The sequence below is a fragment of the Dipodomys ordii genome, unplaced genomic scaffold (assembly GCF_000151885.1).
Source record: "Dipodomys ordii isolate 6190 unplaced genomic scaffold, Dord_2.0 Scaffold2, whole genome shotgun sequence".
In the NCBI taxonomy this organism is placed as follows: Eukaryota; Metazoa; Chordata; class Mammalia; order Rodentia; family Heteromyidae; genus Dipodomys; species Dipodomys ordii.
This window is the reverse complement of record NW_012267218.1, coordinates 10,196,642-10,217,505: the sequence shown is the minus strand read 5'-3', so window position 1 is coordinate 10,217,505 and position 20,864 is coordinate 10,196,642. Positions and strand designations below refer to the sequence as shown.

Sequence of the window (20,864 nt, the reverse complement as noted above, 5' to 3'; positions counted from 1 at the left end):
AGCGCTCTACCACTGAGCCACCTTCCCAGCCCTCTATTGTGGTTTGCATGGAGGAAATGGATCCCTTTATGGATTCAATGTTGGTTCTCAGATTACTGATCTCACCTCTCAATGAGGTATGCATTACCTCTAATTTGGCGTTTATCTCACTTCTTACTGAGGTTTAACACAAATACACTTTTAAAACTAAAACTAAAGCTGGGTGCTAGTGGCTCATGCCTTTAATCCTAGTTACTCAGGAGATCTGAGGACCTTGGCTCGAAGCCAGCCTGGGCAGAAAAGTTCCCCAAGAGGCTCTTATCTCCAATTAGCCATTCAAGAACTAGAAGAACTGTGGCTCAAAGTGGTACTTGTGTGCTAGCCTTGAGCAAAAGAACTCAGGGACAGCACCCAGGCCCTGAGTTCAAGTTGACAAACAAAACAAAACCTAACTAAAAATAAAGAAACCAGAAGTGCATTCCAGCTTTCAATGAATGATGGCATTTTTTTTTTTTGATCGGTCGTGAGGCTTGAAGTCTGGGCTTGGGCACTGTCCCCCAGCTCTTCAGCTCAAGGCAAATGCTCTACCGCTTGAGCCACAGTGTCACTTCCGGTTTTCTAGTGGTTTATTGGAGATAAGAGTCTCACAGTCTCTCCTTGCTCTGGCTGGCTTTAAACCGTGATCCTCAGATCTCAGCCTCCTGAGTAGCTAGGATTACAGGCATGAGCCACCGATGCCCAGCTAATGATGGCCTCTTTCAAGCCAACAATGCCACGAAGAGTAATTCAAGATGATCAACCTTCAAAGGCTCACAAACTCCACTGGATAATGAACTGAGGCCTTCTAGTCCACCAGCTGCTGGTCCTGCAATGTGACAGACCCTGGATGGGAAACTGGCCTAGGTAGCTGGTAGTGCCTCTCCACCCCACCAGGAAGCAGAGTTCCTCCTGGTACACAGGCATAAAGCAGACAAAACCTAACTTCACAGGGACAGCTTTACTCGCGGCTTTTAAGTCAAGAATGGGTAAGACCCTTGGAAGAAGCAACATTCAGCTGCTTTCAATATCCCAATTAGCAGAATTCTTAGGAGATATCATAATTTTAAAAAGCTATCACCAATATCAGCCTGAAGCTCCTACCCTTGCAAAATGCTAAGCTAATATTAATCTGTAATATTGGTGCACGAGGACTGTGAAAGTGGTTATTTTTAAACACAGGAACTGGCTTATTGTTTGCTCAGTGCTGAAGCTTCCTGCTCTCTCACCCTTCCCACCGACAACTACCTTGCCTTACCTTGGTGTGCCTGCAGAGGGCAGCAGCGGGAGCCCAGGAGGTGCGGAAGAGCCTAGCAGATAAGCCAAGAATCTCCAACTGGGAGGTGGAGATGGCAGCCACTTAGCATCCCCACCAGGGAAATGGAGAACAGGCTGCATCCATCCTGACCAATTATGCAAATGAATGGAGGAAATCACAGCCAGGGTATATTTATAGCAGGGATTACCAACCACTAGGGACACCCCTGCCATCCAGGCTCTCAGCATCCACAGACAGGCTAAAGATGTCCTCAGGGTATCAGCATGCTGTGATCTAGAGGCTCCCGTATCCATATGGGAACCCTAGCAGCCTGGCAACACTTAATTTGTATTTCACGTCTTGACATCAGGACCGCCAGAGCCCTCATGTTTTCCTTGGGGAGAAGGGTAATGAAACTGTTCCAAATGGCCTTTGAAGGAAATCATATTTTCTTGGGATGAATGGATGGGTTGCCATGAAGACTCAGAGCCAAGGGCTCAGCTCCTAGCCATGGGGCACCACCTACCGTCTGACATGTCTGCATTCTTGGACAACTGCTCCAGCTCCCAGCCCAGATGGGCAGACTCATTCATGCTCTGCTTCTGTGCAATCTCAAGGACCATGTTTTCTTCCAGCAGCTCTTCAATTCGTTTCTTATCTGTGTCTCGGTCCTAGGGTAAGAGGAGAGAAGGATGAGGCAGGCCTCCGGACAGGCCCGTGAAGCTGAGCACCGGCCACCGTCTACTGTGGATGAAGGGTTCATGCACCTGTTCACTTGCACATCACTGCTGCAAGGCCCTTGGCCTGGCCGGCTAGGTTATGAGAAGGGCTCTGAGGCCTCTACCTGAACGCAGTCTGATCAGAGGGGGCTCTGAAGCAGCATGTAACGATGGGCACCTGGGTGGCTTCAGGGCTGAGGCCTGGGAAACTGTGAGGGGTCTACACACCAGCGCTCAGCGCGTGCCAGAAACACCAGCAAGGACCCTTCTTGCAAAAGACACATGCATCCATTCACCATTGCAGAGACGCAACCCACAAGAAGAGGGCCTAGCTGTTTCCAGGGTGGGAAGTGCCCACCACGCAACATTCCAGGCAACCACTGCTGACATTCATGGTGACAGCAGTGGCAGTGGCTGGGGCGGTGGCCTGGCCTGGGGCAGACCCCGCCCCACCCCTGCCGCCAAGTGCTGCCCGCCCGGCTCGGTTCGCAATACCAGTTCCAGGTCATGGAGCTTGGATTTCAACTGCAGGTTCTCTTTCTCCAGTTCGTGGACCTTATCACTGCGGGCCCGGGAGGCTGTTAGCTGCTCCTCCAGCATGGCCTTCGTTTCGATTAAAATGATGTTGTCTTCTCTCAGCTCCTGGTGAGCAAAAACACACAGGAAAACCATCAGATATAGGTACCAGATGACGGCCAACAGGATTCTCAACCAAAGCTCCTTGGATCCAACAATCAAGCTAGGGACAAACCAGTGGCAGGCAGCTTTGCCCCTGCTGCTACCAGCCATACAGGCCTCTTGATGAGACAAGGACAAACGCCTATTTTCTGGGGGAGGGGAAAAATCAAGCAAATGGTTAAAGCAGGACGGCAATGACTCAGCCTTGTAATCCTGTATCTCCCCTGGGAGGTGGAGATGAGAGGATCCGTTTGAGTAACCAGGAAGTTAAGATCTTTCAGATCCCATCTCAAAGAACAAGCCCAGCATGGCAGTGCATAATCCCGGACACTCAGACATAGGTAGGAACACCACAGGTCTGTGGCTGGCCCCAGGAGAAACTCCAAGACCTACTCTAAAAAACAAAGCAAAAGCAAAAGGGCTGGAGGTGTGGACCACAAGGTAGAGCACTGCATAGCAAGTCTGAGGCCCAAAGTGATGAGGATGTCATGGGATGGGGTGGGGCTCTTGTCTTACACACGCACAGGCCCTGGGTTTAATGCCCAATCAGAAGGAAAACAACAACAACAACAACAACAAAGACACATAACTCAGGAGCCTCAGGATCTCCCACAGGCCAGGCTGGCAGTAGGCTATGATATCTTAATCTCACTGGACAGACAAGTGGACTCCGCTGAGAGCCTCAGACCTCTGGAGTGGGTTTCCATAACAAACCTAGAGAGTCTCTAGGTTTAGTCTGTTCCTTTCCATTCAACATTCACCAGGGTGCTGGAAAATGGCAATCAGACAAGCTCTCGTTCAACACTCAGTAGCTATTGGAGTATTTCAACATGCACCCCTGGCAACACAAAGTGCCTGGCAGCTTCTGGGCTGTGTGTGTGGGGAGGGGAGGGGGGTGTTAATGACAGCCCAGCAGCCTAAGCAGATGTGAACCCCACAGACAGGTGGAGGCAAGGCTCCACCGCCCCTAATGCTGCCACAACGCCAAGACGGTCGGCACACATCCACATCTCTGTGGGGCCATCTTCCTTTTCCTTGTCTCTTGACCCCTGCATTTTGGCCACACCCCCTCACAGCTTATTGGCTGGGAACCTGTCCCTCCTGAGACAGGTTCTGTGCCCTCAGATCCTGCGGGACAGGGAGCGGCTGGTGTTTCTGCTCATGAATCCAAGTCCAGTTCCTCAGACTCGGCACTCGCCCATGCCCGCTCCGCCTGTCCCCTCCCACTCACCCCTCACAGCAGCCCTCAGGGAAAGCGAGACAGATGAAGGACCCATGCAAGTAAATGAAGGAGAGCCAGAGGGTCTGTGCCCCGGGAAGACCCATCCTCACGGGCCTTGCGTGGGGGAGGGGCTGAGGCTGCTACTAATGACATGAACCAGGGCAGAGCACAAGGAGGCCATGTGAGCAGGAGAAAGGCCCAGCCTTCCTGCTGTGGCCTCTGTTCTCCCCCCCCCCCACACCAGTTCCCTCCTACGGGGATCTGGCAGGGTTCACCTTCTTGTGCGCCCCAGGGTGCATGCTCTCGGGCCCTGCATATAGTGCAGTTTATCCTCACAGCCAACTCCTATTCGACCTTTAACACCAGCCTGAGTTGCCCCTCTGAGAAGTGCTTGGGAATCCACTCTGGCCTGCTCAGTGACGCGGGGCGTTCTCAGCAGAGGCTGCCTGCTGTTCCCCTGGCCCAGAATCCCCGGTGGGACTGCCATACTGCTCTTGTGAGATACTGGGGCAGCAGGGTGGCCCCGGAAGGACTTGGGGCACTTCGGCCAGGTGGGATCAGCAGGCCACTAGAGTACCCCTGAAATGATTTCTAACTAAACAACCTCCAGGACACTGGCTGACAGAAATGTCCCACTGCCCTGCACACCCACCATCTCAGAAGTCTGAGTGCAGAATCGTAAGCTGAGGGATCCCCAAAGGCTGGGGTGAGGTCAACCCCACACCTGCCCACATCCGCAGACCCCTCCCCCCAGGGCCCTGACCCCAGCCGAGCTAGGAGACGATTTAAAGACCTGACTCAGAGCCTAGCTGACAGCGTGGCCACAGGCCGGACTCAAGGGCTACTGGGAGGAAGCAGAGACCAGTGCAGGGCTTCTTCAGCCCACAGAGGGCGCCAGCCCAGGAACCAGTGATCTGGATTTCTACTTTCTAAGGTGAAGAGGAGGACAGAGACTCCAGGATGCAGCTTAGGCCTCCAGCTGTGAGTTATAGTCACATCCTTTTATCTACTTATTTACTTGTTTATTTATTTGTTTATTGTGTTGGTCCTGGAGCTTGAACTCAGGGCCTGGGCCTGAGTTTCTGTACCCTTAGTTTTTGTGCTCAAGGCTTGTGTTCTACCACTTTTGAGCCACAGTGCCATTTCTGGTTTCTTGGTAGTTCACTTTCCTGTCCAGGCTGGTTTACAACCTCAATCCTCAGATTTCAGCCTCCTGAGTATCTAGAATTATAGTCATGAGTCACTTACGTTTGGCTTATAGTCACTTCAGACTCCATGGGACCTGGTTCAATACAGAACTCACCCACAGAGCACCCCCTGCTAATGGGTAAAAGCTGGTTGCCAAGAGCTGGGGACAGGGCTCAAAAGCAGAACATCACTCAGCATGCAACAAAACTCTGAGACAGCTGGGCATCGGTGACTCACGCCTGTAATCCTAGCTACTCAGGAGGCTGAGATCTGAGGATCAAGGTTCAAAGCCAGCCTGGGGAGGAAAGTCCATGGGACTCTTATCTCCTCCAATAAACCACCAGAAAACCGGAAGTGGCGCTGTGGCTCAAGCGGTACAGTGCTAGACTTGAGCTGAAGGGCTGAGGGACAGCGCCTAGGCCCAGAGTTCAAGCCCTATAACCAAAAAACTCCCCCCAAAACAACAACTCTGAGACTGATCCCTAGCACAAAACTAAAAAAAAAATCAAAACAAGAAAAAAAAATTCTGGTGGGGGGAGACCTTCTGACACCCCAGGAGTTACTGCAAACCAGAGGGGATTTGGAGTCAAAGAAACAGCCTCCTTGTCCTGAGCGCTGCTCATAACACATGCAGTTCCCGGTGTCCACAGCCAACAGAGAGCGGAGGAGCTGGTGGGGGACAGAGGGGAGGGGGAGCTGGTCACTGCTCAGGGCCGCCGACCTCCTGCTCTCTCCTGCTCTGAAAAGATCAGTCTCCATCACCTCCTATTCATCAGGCCTTTCAACCCCGGGAACTGCCTACTTTAAACACAGCTTGTCCTGAGGAGCGTGCAGGGACCAGACCTTAAAACAGTAGGAGAAAGCAAGACACAGAGTCCCACATTGGAACACAGTTGTCTGTGTTCCAAGTATTCTTAGCAGGTTCCTGGATTTTAATGTTCCCTGCTTACGACAGGAACCCTGAGTTCTGGGCCTCCTTGGGCACACAGTGGCAGCCAGACCCCCTCTATAAGCACCTTTACTCCCCCTCTCTCCAACCCCTTCTTTCTTCCCTCTTGTGTAGCTCAAGCTTGTTCGCTGGCAGCTGGTCAAGGCTCAGAGGACGCCAGCTGCATTCCGGTCCCAGCCCACCTGCTTAGCAACTGCAACAGTGGGCAAGTTACAAATTAACCTTCCCTTTTCTCATCTGAAGAAAGGAGAGGGACCAATCTCTGCTGCTACACCTTGCAGTGCCACCACAAGGCTGAAACACAGCGTTAACACTAGGGCTTAACCCTTGCTGGCTCCATAACAGTATGGACAGCACTGCTCATTTAAAAGCCTTACTGTGGGTTAGGAAGATAGCTCAGTGGTAGAGCGCTTGCCTTGTATGCATGAGGCCCTGGGTTCGATTCCTCAGCACCACATAAGCAAAAAGAAAAAAGCCGGAAGTGGCACTGTGGCTCAAGTGGTGGAGTGCTAGCCTTGAGCTGAAGAGCTGAGGGACAGTGCCCAGGCCCAGAGTTCAGGCCCCATGACCAGACCCAAAAAATAAAAAATAAAAATAAAAGCCTTACTGTGCACCTGCTCTGGACCAGACAGCCAGCCTGCAAAGGGCTGGATGGGAAATACTTTCAGGTCTGCGGGTTCAAAGTCTCTGTATAACCCCTTGCAGGAGTTGTACAAGAGCAGCCAGAGACAACAGATGGGTCTAGCTGTGTTCTGATAAAACTTCATTCATAAAAATCAATGACGGCGGGCTGGGGAGGTGGCTCAGTGGTAGAGTGCTTGCCTTGTATGCATGAGGCCCTGGGTTCAATTCTCCAGCACCACATAAGCAAAAAGAAAAAAAGCCGGAAGTGGTGCTGTGGCTCAAGTGGTAGAGCGCTAGCCTTGAGCTGAAGAGCTGAGGGACAGCGCCCAGGCCCAGAGTTCAGGCCCCATGACCGGACCCAAAAAAAAAAAAAAAAAAATCAATGACGGCCTAGCTGCACTCTACTTTGTTGGGTTTGTAGTAGCCAGGTGCTGGGCAGAGGGTGAGGGAGGCACAGGCTCATCTTCCCTGGTCCGGTGAGGGAGACAGGAAGATGCATCACAGTACCACATGTACAACGCTGCCTGGAGTAAGGGGGTTTGGGGAGGAAATGGTGAAGCAGGACACTGGAGATGTGGTCTGAGCTTGAGCCACCCAGCTGTGCAATGGCCTAAACTCTGATGCCTGAGTCTTAAGGTCTGGGAGAGGGAGGGAGGAGGGGGGTGGCTGAGGAAGCACCTGTACAAAGAGCCACAGGGGACCTGATGGAGCCAAAGGACTCACTGGGCAGGGCAGCAGGAATGGATGTAGACTTGGCGTCCGCTGAGTCACTGGATGGAGGGGTGACATGGCTAGTGCAGATTTGGGAAGTATCCCGTATGCAGACTCTGCAGTAACCCACGCAGGCATCTCAAGAGGCCAAGGAGGCTAGGCATGCGCACACCTCTGAAGAAGCCTGATGCTGATATCAAGAATGGGAGGTGGGAATGTGGGCCCAGAGGATAAGACCCTGGGCCCGGTCCAGGCGGGGCGAGAGTGGGGAAAAGGCAGGAGAGAGGGGCTGACCTGGGATGTGACTTAGCCAGAGTGCAGTCTAGAGACAACACAGAAAGATGATGCAATCACTAGACATGTGAGCTCTGAGATTCCTGTGGATGACGAAGATGGACAGAGGCTGGAGAGCAGGAGAGAGACCCTGAACCCAGAGTAAGGACGAAGGCCCTGGACTCAAAGCAACACCATTTTCCTGGCTCCTTCCCTACTGGAGGGGATGGAGATAGTTAGGAGAGGAAGAAGTTCCAGAGTATGGCCAAGAGAGTCAACCTGGGGTCAAGCCAGGCCTGGAGAAGGGACACTGGGCTGGGCCTCACCTCCAAGCCCACTCTGAACCCAGGGCAACCTTCTTAACCCTTCCAGATTCTGGACACACCACTGTCATCTTAGGGGTAATGACCTTGAATTTGGGGTAGGACATACATGTAACATACTCAGATCATAAACCCAGCTCCTAAGTACTGAGCCCTTGCCCCGAATGACCTCACCCAACTCTCTGGCTGCCTCCTTTACCATAGGCTACTATCTGCTCTGGGAGTTTCCTGTAGGGAGGAAAGGCTGGCTAGGATAAACTCATGGCTGATAGGGCCACCATGGCCTCTTGGGCTCAGGGACAATCAGACTACACCTGTACCCCTATATAAATAAGATGATAGGTCCAACACCAGCCAGGAGGACTGGGCCCAGCAAGGTCTCTGCCTCTTGGGCTGTTTTGCAGGAAGCCAACAGTGCTGAGGAAAGCTGCCAATCCACACAGGAGCCCCTGGAGCCCTGGCCACTTGCCTGGGACACACACACAGCTTCTGTGCCTTTGCCCTTTGCCTGGGAGGGAAATTTTCAGCCAGTCATAAAATACAAGGAAGGAGAACTTTCTAGACACCATCTCTGTCTCTGCCTCCACCTCCTCCCACACAATCCTTAGACCGCAACCCTCTGACCCCAAATGTGGCCTTGAGCGGCACTACAACTTGCAAAAGGAAGTCAGGGGTCAGCTGAGGACCCGCCTACTTCTTCCTCTCCCCAAGAGGCAGATGCTGCTGTCTCTTAACAAATCAGGCGACACACACACACAAAAAGACCCCAGAAGTTTAAAACCAAATCATACAAGTTTGTGTTCCTTTTTTTTTTTAGACCAAGACGAACCTTGCTCTAACCCCAGACCTGAGCCCTTTCTCTCTCCCTCTCCCACGTGGCCCGAGGGGACCTGCGCTGTTGTGCGTCTGAGGGCTGGTCTGGCAGGCTCTCAGGGAGAATGTCAGGGTCACCCACCCTCCCACGCTGCTCCTCAGTGCCGCGTCCACGGGGAGAGCTGGCACGAGAGCCATAGCCAGGGTCCTGGTTCTGCTGGCCGACAGGCCACGACTTTTTACACCACTGGTTCCAAACCCCACATTTTTCCCGTGCCCTTGCTCAAGCTGCAAGACAGAATGTTCCTGACTTCTGCCATGAATTCTTCCCAAGGGCTTGGGGGTGCAGCGAGCTCGGGGTTCTGGATCAAGTGAGACACAGTCTCAGCTCTCAGGACTCAAGGCTCACAGAGCGGCTGGCTGCAGATGAGCTCTCTACAAGCCCTGCCCCTGCCCATGGAAGAGGGAGGCCAAGGCGTGCCCTGGTCCTGCAGAATCTGGCTTAGATGGGTGGAGGGATGGCCAGGAGAGAGCCTGTGAACCAAGACTTCCAGGGCTCACAGGTGTGCAGGGAGGGGGGGAGAGGGAGGAGGGTTTATGTTTAGGAATGTGCATGTTAAACAGATGCCTGCAGCTACTCTGGTGATATACTTAGAGATGAAAAGCTCCTCACTGTGGCACACATCCTGAAACCATTTATGCTGAAATCTGTGCCTCTTGGCAAAGGCAGAGCCAGCCGACCATTTACAAGACAAACTCCTATTCCCTGTCTGGGTCCCTTACCCAGACCCAGGCTGCCTTTGTCCAGCCTCCTGGGCTGTCTCAGCAGAGGGGGCAAGGTGAGTCACCAGCCACTCCCATGACTCAGGGAATAGCCCTCAGAGCCTGGCTGTAGCCCACCTGAGCAACGCAGGGCCTCCAGGGCCCAGTGTGAAACCAGCCTGCTGGCACATGCAGGCTCCACCCACAGCAAGGCAGCACAACACCGGGCTCTCAAGACTGTTCAGAAGCCTCAGAAGCACCAGGCAGAAACTTCAGGACTGTTCCTTTCTTCCATTAAATAAGACTCTTCAGCCAGGTGCAAGCAGCTCATGCCCGTAATCCAAGGTATCAGGAGGCAGAGCTCTGGAGGACCACTTCAAAGCTAGTATGGAGAGAAATGTGTGCCAGATTCCCAATCTCCAAAGATATTCATCAGAAAGCTAGCAAAAGGTGTGGTTCAAGTGGTAGAGCAAGCAAACCCAAGGGAAGGCGCAGAGCGGTCCTGAGTTCAAACCCTAGTAGCACAAAAACAAAGTGTCCTCCACAAGTGTTAACCTTGTAAATCTCTCCCAGTTCACAAACTCTGCCCCTCACCAGCCACTTCTCAGAGGTTTCACCTCTTTTATCTTTCAAAACAGTAGCAATCCAGCCAGGCACGGGTGGCTCACAGCTGTAACCCTAGCTACCCAGGGTAGCTGAGGATCACAGTTTGAAGCCAGCCCAGACAGGAAATTCTATGAGACTCTTATCTCCAATAAACAACTCAGAAAAAGCTTTCGTTGTGGCTGGAGTGATAGAGTGCTGCCTTGAGCGCAAAGAGGCTCAGGGACAGCGTGTAGGCCCTAAGTTCAAGCCCCAAGGCTGGCAAACAAAAACAAAAACAAAACAGTAGTATTACTATTCTTACTTTTTACATGAGGAAATGGAGCAAATGAGCCTGCAAGAGGTATTAAAAAGGAGAGAGATAAATGGAAACAACAGGGTTTTTTCCCCGCCTTTGTTGTTTTTTGTCTTGTTTGTTCATTTATCTGTCTTTGGGAAGGTAAGTGGGGCACAGAAATGGAGAGACAAAGGGTGAACAAATGTTGCAGTGGTACTCATTAGACACTATGTGGAAAATGAACTATACAACTTGTGAGTGGGGATGGGAGGGGAAACTGGGAAAGCGGGAGGAAAGGAGTGATATTGTCTAAAAAGAAGTGCACTCTGGGGCTGGGAAGGTGGCTCAGTGCTAGAGTGCTTGCCTAGCAGGCATGAAGCCCTGGGTTTGATTCCTCAGTACCACATTAAAAGAAAAAGCCAGAAATAGCACTGTGACTCAAGTGGTAGAGTGCTAGCCTTGAGCAAAAGAAGCTCAGGCAGCGCTGGGAATGCTGCACCATGGCTCAAGTGGTAAGAGTACTAGCCTTGAGTAAAAGAAGCTCAGGGGCCTGGTTGAGCAAAAGAAGCTCAGGGACAGTGCCCAGGCCCTGAGTTCAAGCCCCAGGACTGGCAAAAAAAAAAAAAAAAGTACTCTTTACCTGACTCCTCTGTACAACACCTTTCTAATAACAATAAAAATTCTTAAAAAGAGCGATGAGGCAATCAGAAGGTCATCATTGTGAAGTAGAAGGAAAACCTCTAAGGAACTACTGCCCTTTACGCCTGTACGCCTTCTCTCACCTGTCTCATGCTTGGAAATAAAGGAATTAGAGGAAATGCTTTAGGGAATCCAGACAGGCTGGGACGCTAGAGAAGTGGCGCTCTCATCACCTTAGGGGGCTCCTGTCCCTGAAATCCTCCAAGGACAGGCCTGTCAGATCAACACAACTGGGGATGTGTCCAAGCCCAGTGCCTCACCCCACACTGGAGGGGTGCGGCCTACCTCCATGCGGGCCTTGTAGAAGTCCACGTCGTGCAGCTTCTCCTTGCAGCGGACCAGCTCCATCTCCAGCCTCTCCACGCGGTTCGCCTTCTCCCTCAGGGAGTCCAGCTCATCCCGATAGGCCCGGGCTGACCGGGCGTCAGAAGCCAGCTGAATGTTCTGCAAGATAGCAGAAGGGAAATTGCACATCTTAGATCTCCCCAAAGGGGTGGGGGGGATAGAAAGGGTCAAGTCCCTCAAGTGAGGGGGGAGGGGCTCCGGGGCATCCTAGTGGACAAGGAGCTGCGTGTGCAGACCCTGGGGGTCTCCACACAATGTCACTAAGAAGCACAGTCACTCCCAGGGGAGTCCTCAGGACAATGGTGAGCTAGAATGGCTCAGCCGGACACAGCCACTAACCCCTGAATGCATAGTTGTAGGCCAGGTCAGGCTGGGCTCACCTCCTGCTTGACCTTCTGTAGCTCCAGCACCAGCTGATCTACCTCATGTCTGGTGTCCACAAGCTGCTCCGTCTTGTCCTCCCTGTGGGGGTGGGGGGAGAGATCAGGAAAAGGATGGGGCTACAAAAGTGTTCCTCTCTCCAAATTCTTAATTATCTAACATCTGCCCTCCAACTCTATCCATCCACTGTGTGGGTTTCCTTCTAAGGGTGTGAGATCCCAGTCACAGCCATAGGTCTCTACAACCAGCAAGTGCCAATCACCAGCTGAGGCTCCCACGTAGTCATCCTGGCCCCAGACCTGGCCAGAAAGGGGACAGTGGTCTGCTTCCGAAGACAGCTATTGGGCTGGGAGGAGTCTGGAGCTGGGGAAGAGGCCCTCCCTCTCTGTCTGTACTCCACATGGCCTCAGCCTGAACTAGCTGAAAGCCACCCCTGCCAGCTCCATACACCGGCAGAGAACTCCCTTTTGCACTAGAATCGTGTCCGTGGCACACCACACTGAGGCCGCACACGCAGCCAGGCACTCACAGCTCCTGCCTGACGCGCCGCAGCCTGGCCTTGGTGTCGGCCAGCTCCACGGCCAGGTGCTGCTTGTCCTCGCTGGAAAGGCTGCTGGTGGGGCTGGGCGTGGAGTCGGCGCTGGAGGACTTGATGGGGCTGGGTGGGTGCTGTGCCTGCAGGTAGTCCCGCTCCTGTGTCAGGTCCACGATCAGCTGCAGCAGCAGAGCAGATGGAAGACAAGCAGTAGTACACTTGCTAGGGAGCCCTGTGGCCTAGCACAGAGCCCAGGCCCACCTAGAGTTGCTTGCCACCCTGACCAGCTTCCAACCTCCCTCGGGCATCCCTCAGTGAACACTGACCCCACCAGACCCCGACCAGGCCAGAGATGGAGACAGAGGAGATGAAGGAGGGCGACCATCCCTGAGCCCATCGGGCAGCCACGGTGTCCCTGCCCGAGGCGCACCTCGGTGCACTCGTCCCTCTCGTCGATGAGCCGGCGCAGGTGGAACACCATGCTCCTGGACAGGGCCTCCAGCTCCTCCGGGGCCACGTCCGGCAGCTCCAGCCACTGCAGGTCGAACACGTTCTCCTGGTTGTGGGTCACCTGTGAGCACAACACAGCCCAGCCCTGCAGGGGCTGCCACGCCTGGCTCCGGGCCCATGTGGGCAACCCAGGCAGAGACCACAGCCTGCCTCACACCCTCGCCTCGCTCGCACACTGCATCCAGCTCATTCTCCAGACTCGGACATTATTAATCATTGTCTGGCAAGCTGAAGCAGAAGGCTCCTCAAGGGAATTTAGACCAACTCCTCCCTGAGGATCCGCTGCACAAGCCACATCATCTACCCCCTGCCCCCAAACACACACAAAACCCAAACCCACTTCTTACAATAATTCTCCTAAAAGGGACTAGATAACAAGGTGTTTGCACTGTAGCTAACATAAAGGAGATGAGGAAGAGGACTTAGTCCAATGCAAACAGGGCAAAAATGTCAAGCATCTTATATTAGAACACCGGGTGTAGAGCCCTCTTGGGGAAGCTATGCACAAACCAAAGTGATTCTGAGGTAAGCTTGTGTATCTCAGTCCCACAGGCCACTGAGGAACACCTGCTTCATCTCCTCCCCAGAGCAGGGAGACCTGGTGCATGCCCTCCCATCCCTCCCTCCCTCCCATCCATCCATCCATCCATCCCTCCCTCCCTCCCATCCATACATCCATACATCCTCCTACCCTCTCTTCTCTCCCTCCCTCCCTCCCTCTCTTTCTGTTCCAGTATTAAGGCTCAAATATTGAGGCCTCTTTTTCTTGTCTGGCTTTTTTGCTCAAGGTTAGCACTCTACCACTTGAGCCACAATTTTACTCCTGGCTTTTTGTTGGTTAATTGGAGCTAAGAGTCTCATGGGTTTGTTTACCCATACTGGCTTTGAACCAGGATCCTCAGGTTTTTGGAAGGGAAACAGTATAGCATTCAGTGTGGGAGGGACACAACAATGAGGTACCAGGGGTATACCTCCAGAAAAGTTTCCCAGAGAAGATTCTTAAAGTAGATGGGAGATGGGAAGAATGGCTTAAAAAAAAAAAAAAAGGCAAATACAAAACACAAGTAAAGTCAAAGTCTGTCAAGACACCAGGCTCTCCTCTCTCCCCTCTTAGAAAGGAAAGATCTGGACCTCTGAGTGAGATCTCACACCTCATCACATGGTATCCTCAGCCAGGAGCTAAAGTTCCCAGGCTGGTCCTAGGCCTCATACACACCAGGGCTAGCTAGGGAAACTCAGAATCTTAAGCCCACGTGGCTTGCTTCAGGGACACAGACACATGGAGGGCTTTCAGGTCAAGACTCGTACCTCTCCCCTGTCCTCATGAGTCCTGGACAACAGAACTTTTCTTTTTCTTTTTGTTGAAAACTGAGACTTGAACTGATGCCTTTGCTCACTGGCTGGCACTCTACCACCGGAGCCAACATATCTGACCCCGCACCAAAACTTTTAACAGGCAATTAATTCTGAAGCCACACCCAGTGCCAATCACTGAATGATGATCACAAAGGACTCGCCAGGCTACATTTTTATTATTATTTTAATATCCTGCTGTCTGGTCAGAAAAGACAGTGAGAGGCAACGAACTCTTGATAAAGCTCAAGGACCTGGCCACTGGACAGATTCATTTTCAAAACACAGAAACATAAGGAAACTAAAGAGGCAGAATGGCTCGAGTCCAACAGGTGGTCAATAATGGTTGAAAATACTTATTAAAATACTGACTTTCACTTGATGCCAGCTTGGCCGTCTCCCCCTGCCTGCAAGAAGCCGTATCTGTCTCCTGCTTCAAATCCTGACTTAGAACACACTACTACCCTGCAGTTCCCAGACACATCACCTACATCCACTCCAGGGCTGTGTGTTCAGCTGCCTCTGACAATAACACACCAGCTCCTATGCGTGCGTGCGTGTGCGTGTGCGCGCGCCCATACTGGTACTTGGACTCAGGGCCTGGATGCTATCCCTTAGTTTTTTTTGCTCAAGGTTGATGCCACAGCTCTATCTCTGGCATTTTGGTGGTTAATTGGAAAGAAGAGTCTCATGGACATTCCTTCTCAGGCTGGCTTAAACCTCAAACTTCAGATCTCAGCTTTTTGAGTAGCTAGGATTATAGGCTTGAGTCACCAATATCCAGTTTACACATCTTTTTTCTTTTCTTTTTTTTTTTTTGTCGGTTGTGGGGCTTGAACTCAGGGTCTGGGTGCTATCCCTGAGCTCTTTCGCTCAAGGCTAGCACTCTACCACTTTGAGTCAGTCACAGCTCTACTTCTGGTTTTCTGATGGGTAGAGATAAAAGTCTCAGACTTTTCCTGCCTGGGCTGTCTTTGAACAGTGGCTGTCAGATCTCAGCCTCCTAAGTAGCTGGGATTACATGCTTGAGCAACAAGCACTCGGGTGTACTTCTTTCTTTCATCTGCAATCTAACTATCCATTCATTTTTCAAGTGGGTGCTTGATCCACAAGAAGGAAAACGTATCTTTTTAGCTGATATGTTCTCTACCAATGTCAAGAGCAGAAAGACCATGAAAGTCTGCCTGACATTCTCTCTCTTTTGTTTTTTGGGACCGGTTGTGGGGCCTGAACTCTGGGCTTGGGAGCTGTCCCTCACCTCTTCAGCTCAAGACTAGTGCTCTACCACTTGAGCCACAGCGCCACTTCCGGCTTTTTTCTTCTTCTGCTTATGTGGTGCTGAGGAATCCAACCCAGGGCCTCAAGCATGCAAGGCAAGCATTCTACCACTGAGCCACCTTCCCAGCCCCATGCCTGCCATTCTCTATGGGGGTGACATTTAATGGAGCATCCTCCCAACTTCACCCTGGAGACCTGAGTCTGGGCTGAGGCAAAGATCCCCCGAGCCACCTTCTCTGGACTCCAGGCTTTGAGTACCACATAGTTCAGCTGTCTTTCGATGCGCTGTGTGTCACTGACAGCAGAGGATGTCACACACACACTCTCTCTCTCTCTTTCAAGATCAACCATCAGCACAGGGTGACATTTGCCAGAATATACTTTCTGGGCCTGTAAATCAAATTCTGAGCCTAAACTACTTGACAGCTCTTAAAAATAGTCTGATGTCCATATAAGGCAAGAAGAAGGAGACAGAAGATTTGATTGAGGTATTGGTTTTTGTTTTTTTAATTTTCACTCCTACTGACGGCTGACGGCTACCTTTCCAAACAGAATCAATTTGTCTGTGGTATCAGAAGCCTAAGTAAAAACTACTCTCTTGGGTGACATAGCTTGAAACTTTCCCAGCGTGGGGACGCTGGCTACCTGCGTCCTTCCTGCTGCAAGACAGAGGCCACAATGGCATGCCCCCGGTTACCTCTTGGATGTGAGCCACAATGCCAGCCTGGGTCTCGATGTCCAGCTGTTTGATTCTCTCAATGAACTCCTCCTTCCTCTCACACTGTGAAGAGGTTATATATGTCAAATGGAAGCCTTTTTCGAGGGGGGGCAAGCCTGAGGCTCTGTTCATAGCCACATTCAGTTTAAGAATGAACCACCACCACCACCACCCCCCGCCTGCTTTCTCATTTGTAACAACACCACTTTGCCCCCTACAAACCTTGGACAGATTTCTCAGGAAGCTGCTCGGAGCTTGTTTCACAAGCCATCCCCTCTAACCCCGCCTCCCAGATGGGAATCAATGGTTATGTGGGACATAAAAATCGTGTGAAGATGACAGCACCCAGCTCAAAGCAAGGCGGGAACACACCCCTTGTAAAAAGGTCAGACAGGGATTTTTTTTTTCGTGGTGATGGGGATGGAACACAAGGCCTTGTGTATGCTAAACAAGTACTCTACCACTGAGCTGTACAATTCCCATCTTTGGTGGTTTGCCCCATCACCACCACTGAGATTTGAACTCAGAGTCTTGCACCACTTGCTCTACCACTTGACACACATCTCCTGCTTGCTCTTTGCTGGCTATTTTGGAAAGAGAGTCTTACACAGACTTTTCTGCCTGGGCTGGCCTCATATTGAGATGCTCCGGCTCTTGGCCTCCTGAGTAGCCAGGATTATAGACGTGAGCCACCCGTGACCCCGCTTACAAAATCTCAAGTTGTTACACTCTAACTGACATGAGCTGGGCATGATTAATGCCTCCAGTCCCAACCCAGCGCAGCTAAGGGCAGAGCCCTCTCCCCATCCTGCCCAGCCCTACCTGGACGGCACAGCCCAGCACCAGCAGCAGCACCTTCTTAATCTCCTCCATGCTTTTCCCTGTGCCAAAAGAGCAACAGTTTTAATTAGGTTCAACTATGTTTGAAATTCATCCTGCTCCAGTGGGGTTGAAGGATAGGCCAAAATTAGCACCGTTTTCTCAAAAGGCTTATGCTATGAGAAAACCAAACTCCTGCCTAAGAATTACTGCTGGGTTCATTCTGGTCCTGGGGTGCATGTAGTATACTAGGCAACCTCGTCCTCAGTCTCTCAGCACACACAACTGAGTGTCGATTCTCCCAACACTGGCGTGGCTGTCCAGGCTCAGCACTGGAGCTGGACACCCGCCCTTCCCCTCAGCTGCAGGGTGGGGCTGGGTCACAGGGCCTTTGTCCATCTCCCAACTGTCAGAGATACCAGGGACAAGAATCAATCTACTATGGCTCAATAATAAATAAAGAAACCTGTCAATTTTGAAATGCAAACATTTTCCAAGTCTTGTGTTTTTTTCCCCCAGCATGTGGCCTTTATTTGGCCTAAGACTTGAATCCATAGACACCATATCACCATGTGACACGCCGCTCTCAAGTGTAGAGCGCTGATCAATCACTTTATTTTGGTTTTAGCAGTGGCACTGGGAATGCCCAGCAGAGCTAAGCCAGGCTCCGAGTAGCCTTACCACCCCACCTCCTTCCCCTCCATCGGGCCCCAGGTATAGCCAGGTGCCTCTCACACGACTTTGGGCACATACAAAAGTGCAGCCCCTTCTCCATCATCACTGGCTCCTCTCCCTACAGTGAGATCCATTTTGTGGCCCCCCCTCTACTTGTGTCCCTCCCCCCACCCCGCCTTGTATCCCCCCAGAGCTGAGAAACAAGAAGGAAGAGCTTTGAGAGCCTTGAGCAGCTCAGGCAGAGGTTGGAATTCAAGCAGAAAATCTTTTATTACTCTCTTCACAGCAAAGGCCCAAAGGATCTAATTATATCATCCTCTAGAATAACTCTGACAACTCGGGCAACCCAACATCCCAGCCTACAGCAGATCAAAGCTGCAAACTAAAACAACGGGGGATGGGCAGTGGACTAACACAGTCGCCAGTCTCCACAGCAGAGGAACGGGCCTGTGACTCAAGATAGATAGTGATTCAAGACAGCTAACGGCGTGGATCCCATATTCAGAACAGTTCTGAGACAGGGTTTACAATGTTCCCATCACAAAGAAATGATCGACGTTTGAGGCGATGGATAACTTAGTGTTCTGAGTTGATCGAAATGTAATGCATAAATGTGCCAACCTCATGCTATAGCTCATAAACATGTGTGTCTATCAATCAAAAAAATATTCAAAGGTGAGAATGGATGCTGGCTGGAGAGCGTCAGTGCTGGCAGTCAACACAACTGGTGTTCTGATGGCGAAGAATAGCACACACCAACAGCTCGGAGGCTTCTGCCTGTCATCTCAGCTACTACAAGAGGCTCAAGATAGGTGACTGTGGTTCAGCGTATTCCTGGGCAGGAAGCAAGACTCTGTCTCAAAAATAACCACTGCAAAAAGGGACAGGAGTGTGGCTCAGCAGCAGAGTGTTTGTCTAGCAAGTATGAGAATATAAGGCTCTGAGTTCAAGTCCCAGCACTGACCAAAAAAAGAAAGAAAGAATAGGAAACAAAGGATGGATTCCTGGGTGCTAAGCTTTAAAATGATCCCCCCCTCCCCTCCCCCCCACAGGGAGGACAGGTGTTCGATGGTGGGAAGCTGGCTGATCACAAAGGCAGCCTGTGCCCTCCAGTGACAGAGTACTGCAGAGCAGGTATGCAGGAAGAAGCGGAAGTTCTCAGGTTTCTCCTGAGATGCTAAAGCCTCATTTCTTTCAGGATTTTGTAATAATGACAATTTTCATAAATACACCCTGTCTGCAAGGTGGGCTCAGTGACACACTCACAGCTCCCTGCCAAGCACCTACTGTGTGCTGGGCACAGGGAACACCGCTGCCGCGGTCCTCTGGGTGTAGTCCACGAGGGTACCAACAGCAGATTCGAAATTTTAACAAGATGACAGACACTATGGGGACCGAGAAATGGAATTCTAGCTTCTGGTGCCAAACAGGCAGGCAAAGATTCCTAAAGGAAACAACGCTGAGCTGAAGGCCCAAGGATGAGAATGAGGGACAGGCTTCAAGGCACAGGGAATCAGCATGTGCCAAAACCCAGAGGTTTTCTCAAATTAGAACCGCCTCAGGGCTAAGCTCTCTAGAGCTGATTTTCAAAGCAAGATGGGGTAAAAGATAAATGGAAATGGATTTCTTCTGTGTCTGAGAGATAAAAGGAAGTAGGTTTCTATGTCAGGTGAGTCACCCGCAGCCCCTGGGGGCAGGGCAGAGAAACACCAATCTCCTTGGCTACCCACTCGACAATGTAATGCATAAATGTATAAATGTGTAGAGTATAAATGCATAAATGCATAAATGTGTAGAGTATGGGGAACCCTAGGGGGGATCCTGGGGGAATCCCAGTCAATAGCTACAGCCAAGACAGGCCTCAGAGCCTCCACCAACCCTGCCTCCAGGCATCCCTCAACAGTTCCCAGCAGACAGGTGGCAGAGAGGCTGATCTAAGTCTGTGTGAGCTAAAAGATGTCTGCAGCCACCAGCTTCCTACACGGAAGGGAAAGTGTGTGACGCACACAGGGTGTAAGGGGAAACGTGGGACAGAAAAGTAGCTGGACAATTATGAAAATACACAACATGTTAAAATGCAGAAGCCCTTCAAAAAATGTGAAGGTTGAAGTCAGATGCCAGTGACTCACGCCTATAACCCTAGCTACTCAGGAGGCTGAGATCTGAGGATCCTGGGTCCAAGCCAGCCTGGGCAGGAGTGAGACTCCCATCTCCAATGAACCACCAGAAAACAGGAAGCAAAGCTATGGCTCAAAGTGTAGAGGGCCAGCCTTGAGCAAAAGGGCACAGGGACAGCGCACCTAGGCCTAGTTCAAGTCCCAAGATTGACAAAAGAAAAAGTAAAAGTTGTATTCATTCAAGGGAGGAAGACTCAGGGACTTCTCTACTCCTGAGTCCAGCAGACAAGTGTGCCATCAACCCCACACTTGTTAGGTAGGGTGGAGCTTGGCCTCCAAGTCCTGAATGCTGCACACTGCACATACAAAACACGTCAAGCACAACCTACCCTCCATAGTGGCATGTGACCTCCAGGATCTATTCTGCTGAACTGCTGTGTTCAGAATACACTTCCTGGTTTGGAGACTACCATCTGCACATGATGCCTGCTGGGGATTTAGGCAAAGGAAGGCAAGAATGATCCTTCCCGGCCCCAAGCTGTCCACCGTGTGTCTAGCCGAGAACACTCTAAAGGGTAGAACTGACTCCTGCCTTGCTGACTCAGCGCTGCTCAGCCCCAGAGGCTGAGAACCCAAAATTCCGCCAGGCTCAGGGCAGGACCCTCACCCTAGGCAGAGATGCAACTCTCTCCTGCAACCCCATCACTTTGCAACCCCATCACTTTAACACAACAGGCTACCTGCCCAAAGGCTGGCCTGGGCTCTACCTTACACACAAGAAGGGCAGGTCCTAAGATCTGCTCCCAGGGCCGCGGGAACCTCCTTTCCCAAACCAAGCAAATGTTTTCCCAGCAGCTGCCAACAGACGAATGACCCGAACCACCTGGGAGATGACCAAAGTGGACCGACAGTCTCACATTCCTTCCTGGTTGGAAGAGATTTTAAAAATAAAATAAACTCGGGCTGGGAAGGTGGCTCAGTGGTAGAGCGCTTGCCTTGCATGCCTGAGGCCCTGGGTT

General features: G+C 51.6%; 1 protein-coding gene across 1 annotated transcript in view; it reads right to left on the bottom strand.

Moving 5' to 3' along the window:
- Positions 1-20,864, bottom strand: part of Ccdc88c (coiled-coil domain containing 88C) — a 125,553-nt gene that overhangs the window by 44,248 nt on the left and 60,441 nt on the right. Inside the window, exons 4-11 of the mRNA XM_013016487.1 lie at positions 17,057-17,115; positions 16,214-16,297; positions 12,806-12,946; positions 12,370-12,554; positions 11,840-11,921; positions 11,400-11,558; positions 2,488-2,634; positions 1,800-1,944 (exon numbers count right to left, since the gene is read on the bottom strand). Of these exons, the coding sequence (XP_012871941.1) occupies positions 1,800-1,944; positions 2,488-2,634; positions 11,400-11,558; positions 11,840-11,921; positions 12,370-12,554; positions 12,806-12,946; positions 16,214-16,297; positions 17,057-17,115 (1,002 nt within the window). The remainder of the gene's footprint in view (positions 1-1,799; positions 1,945-2,487; positions 2,635-11,399; positions 11,559-11,839; positions 11,922-12,369; positions 12,555-12,805; positions 12,947-16,213; positions 16,298-17,056; positions 17,116-20,864) is intronic.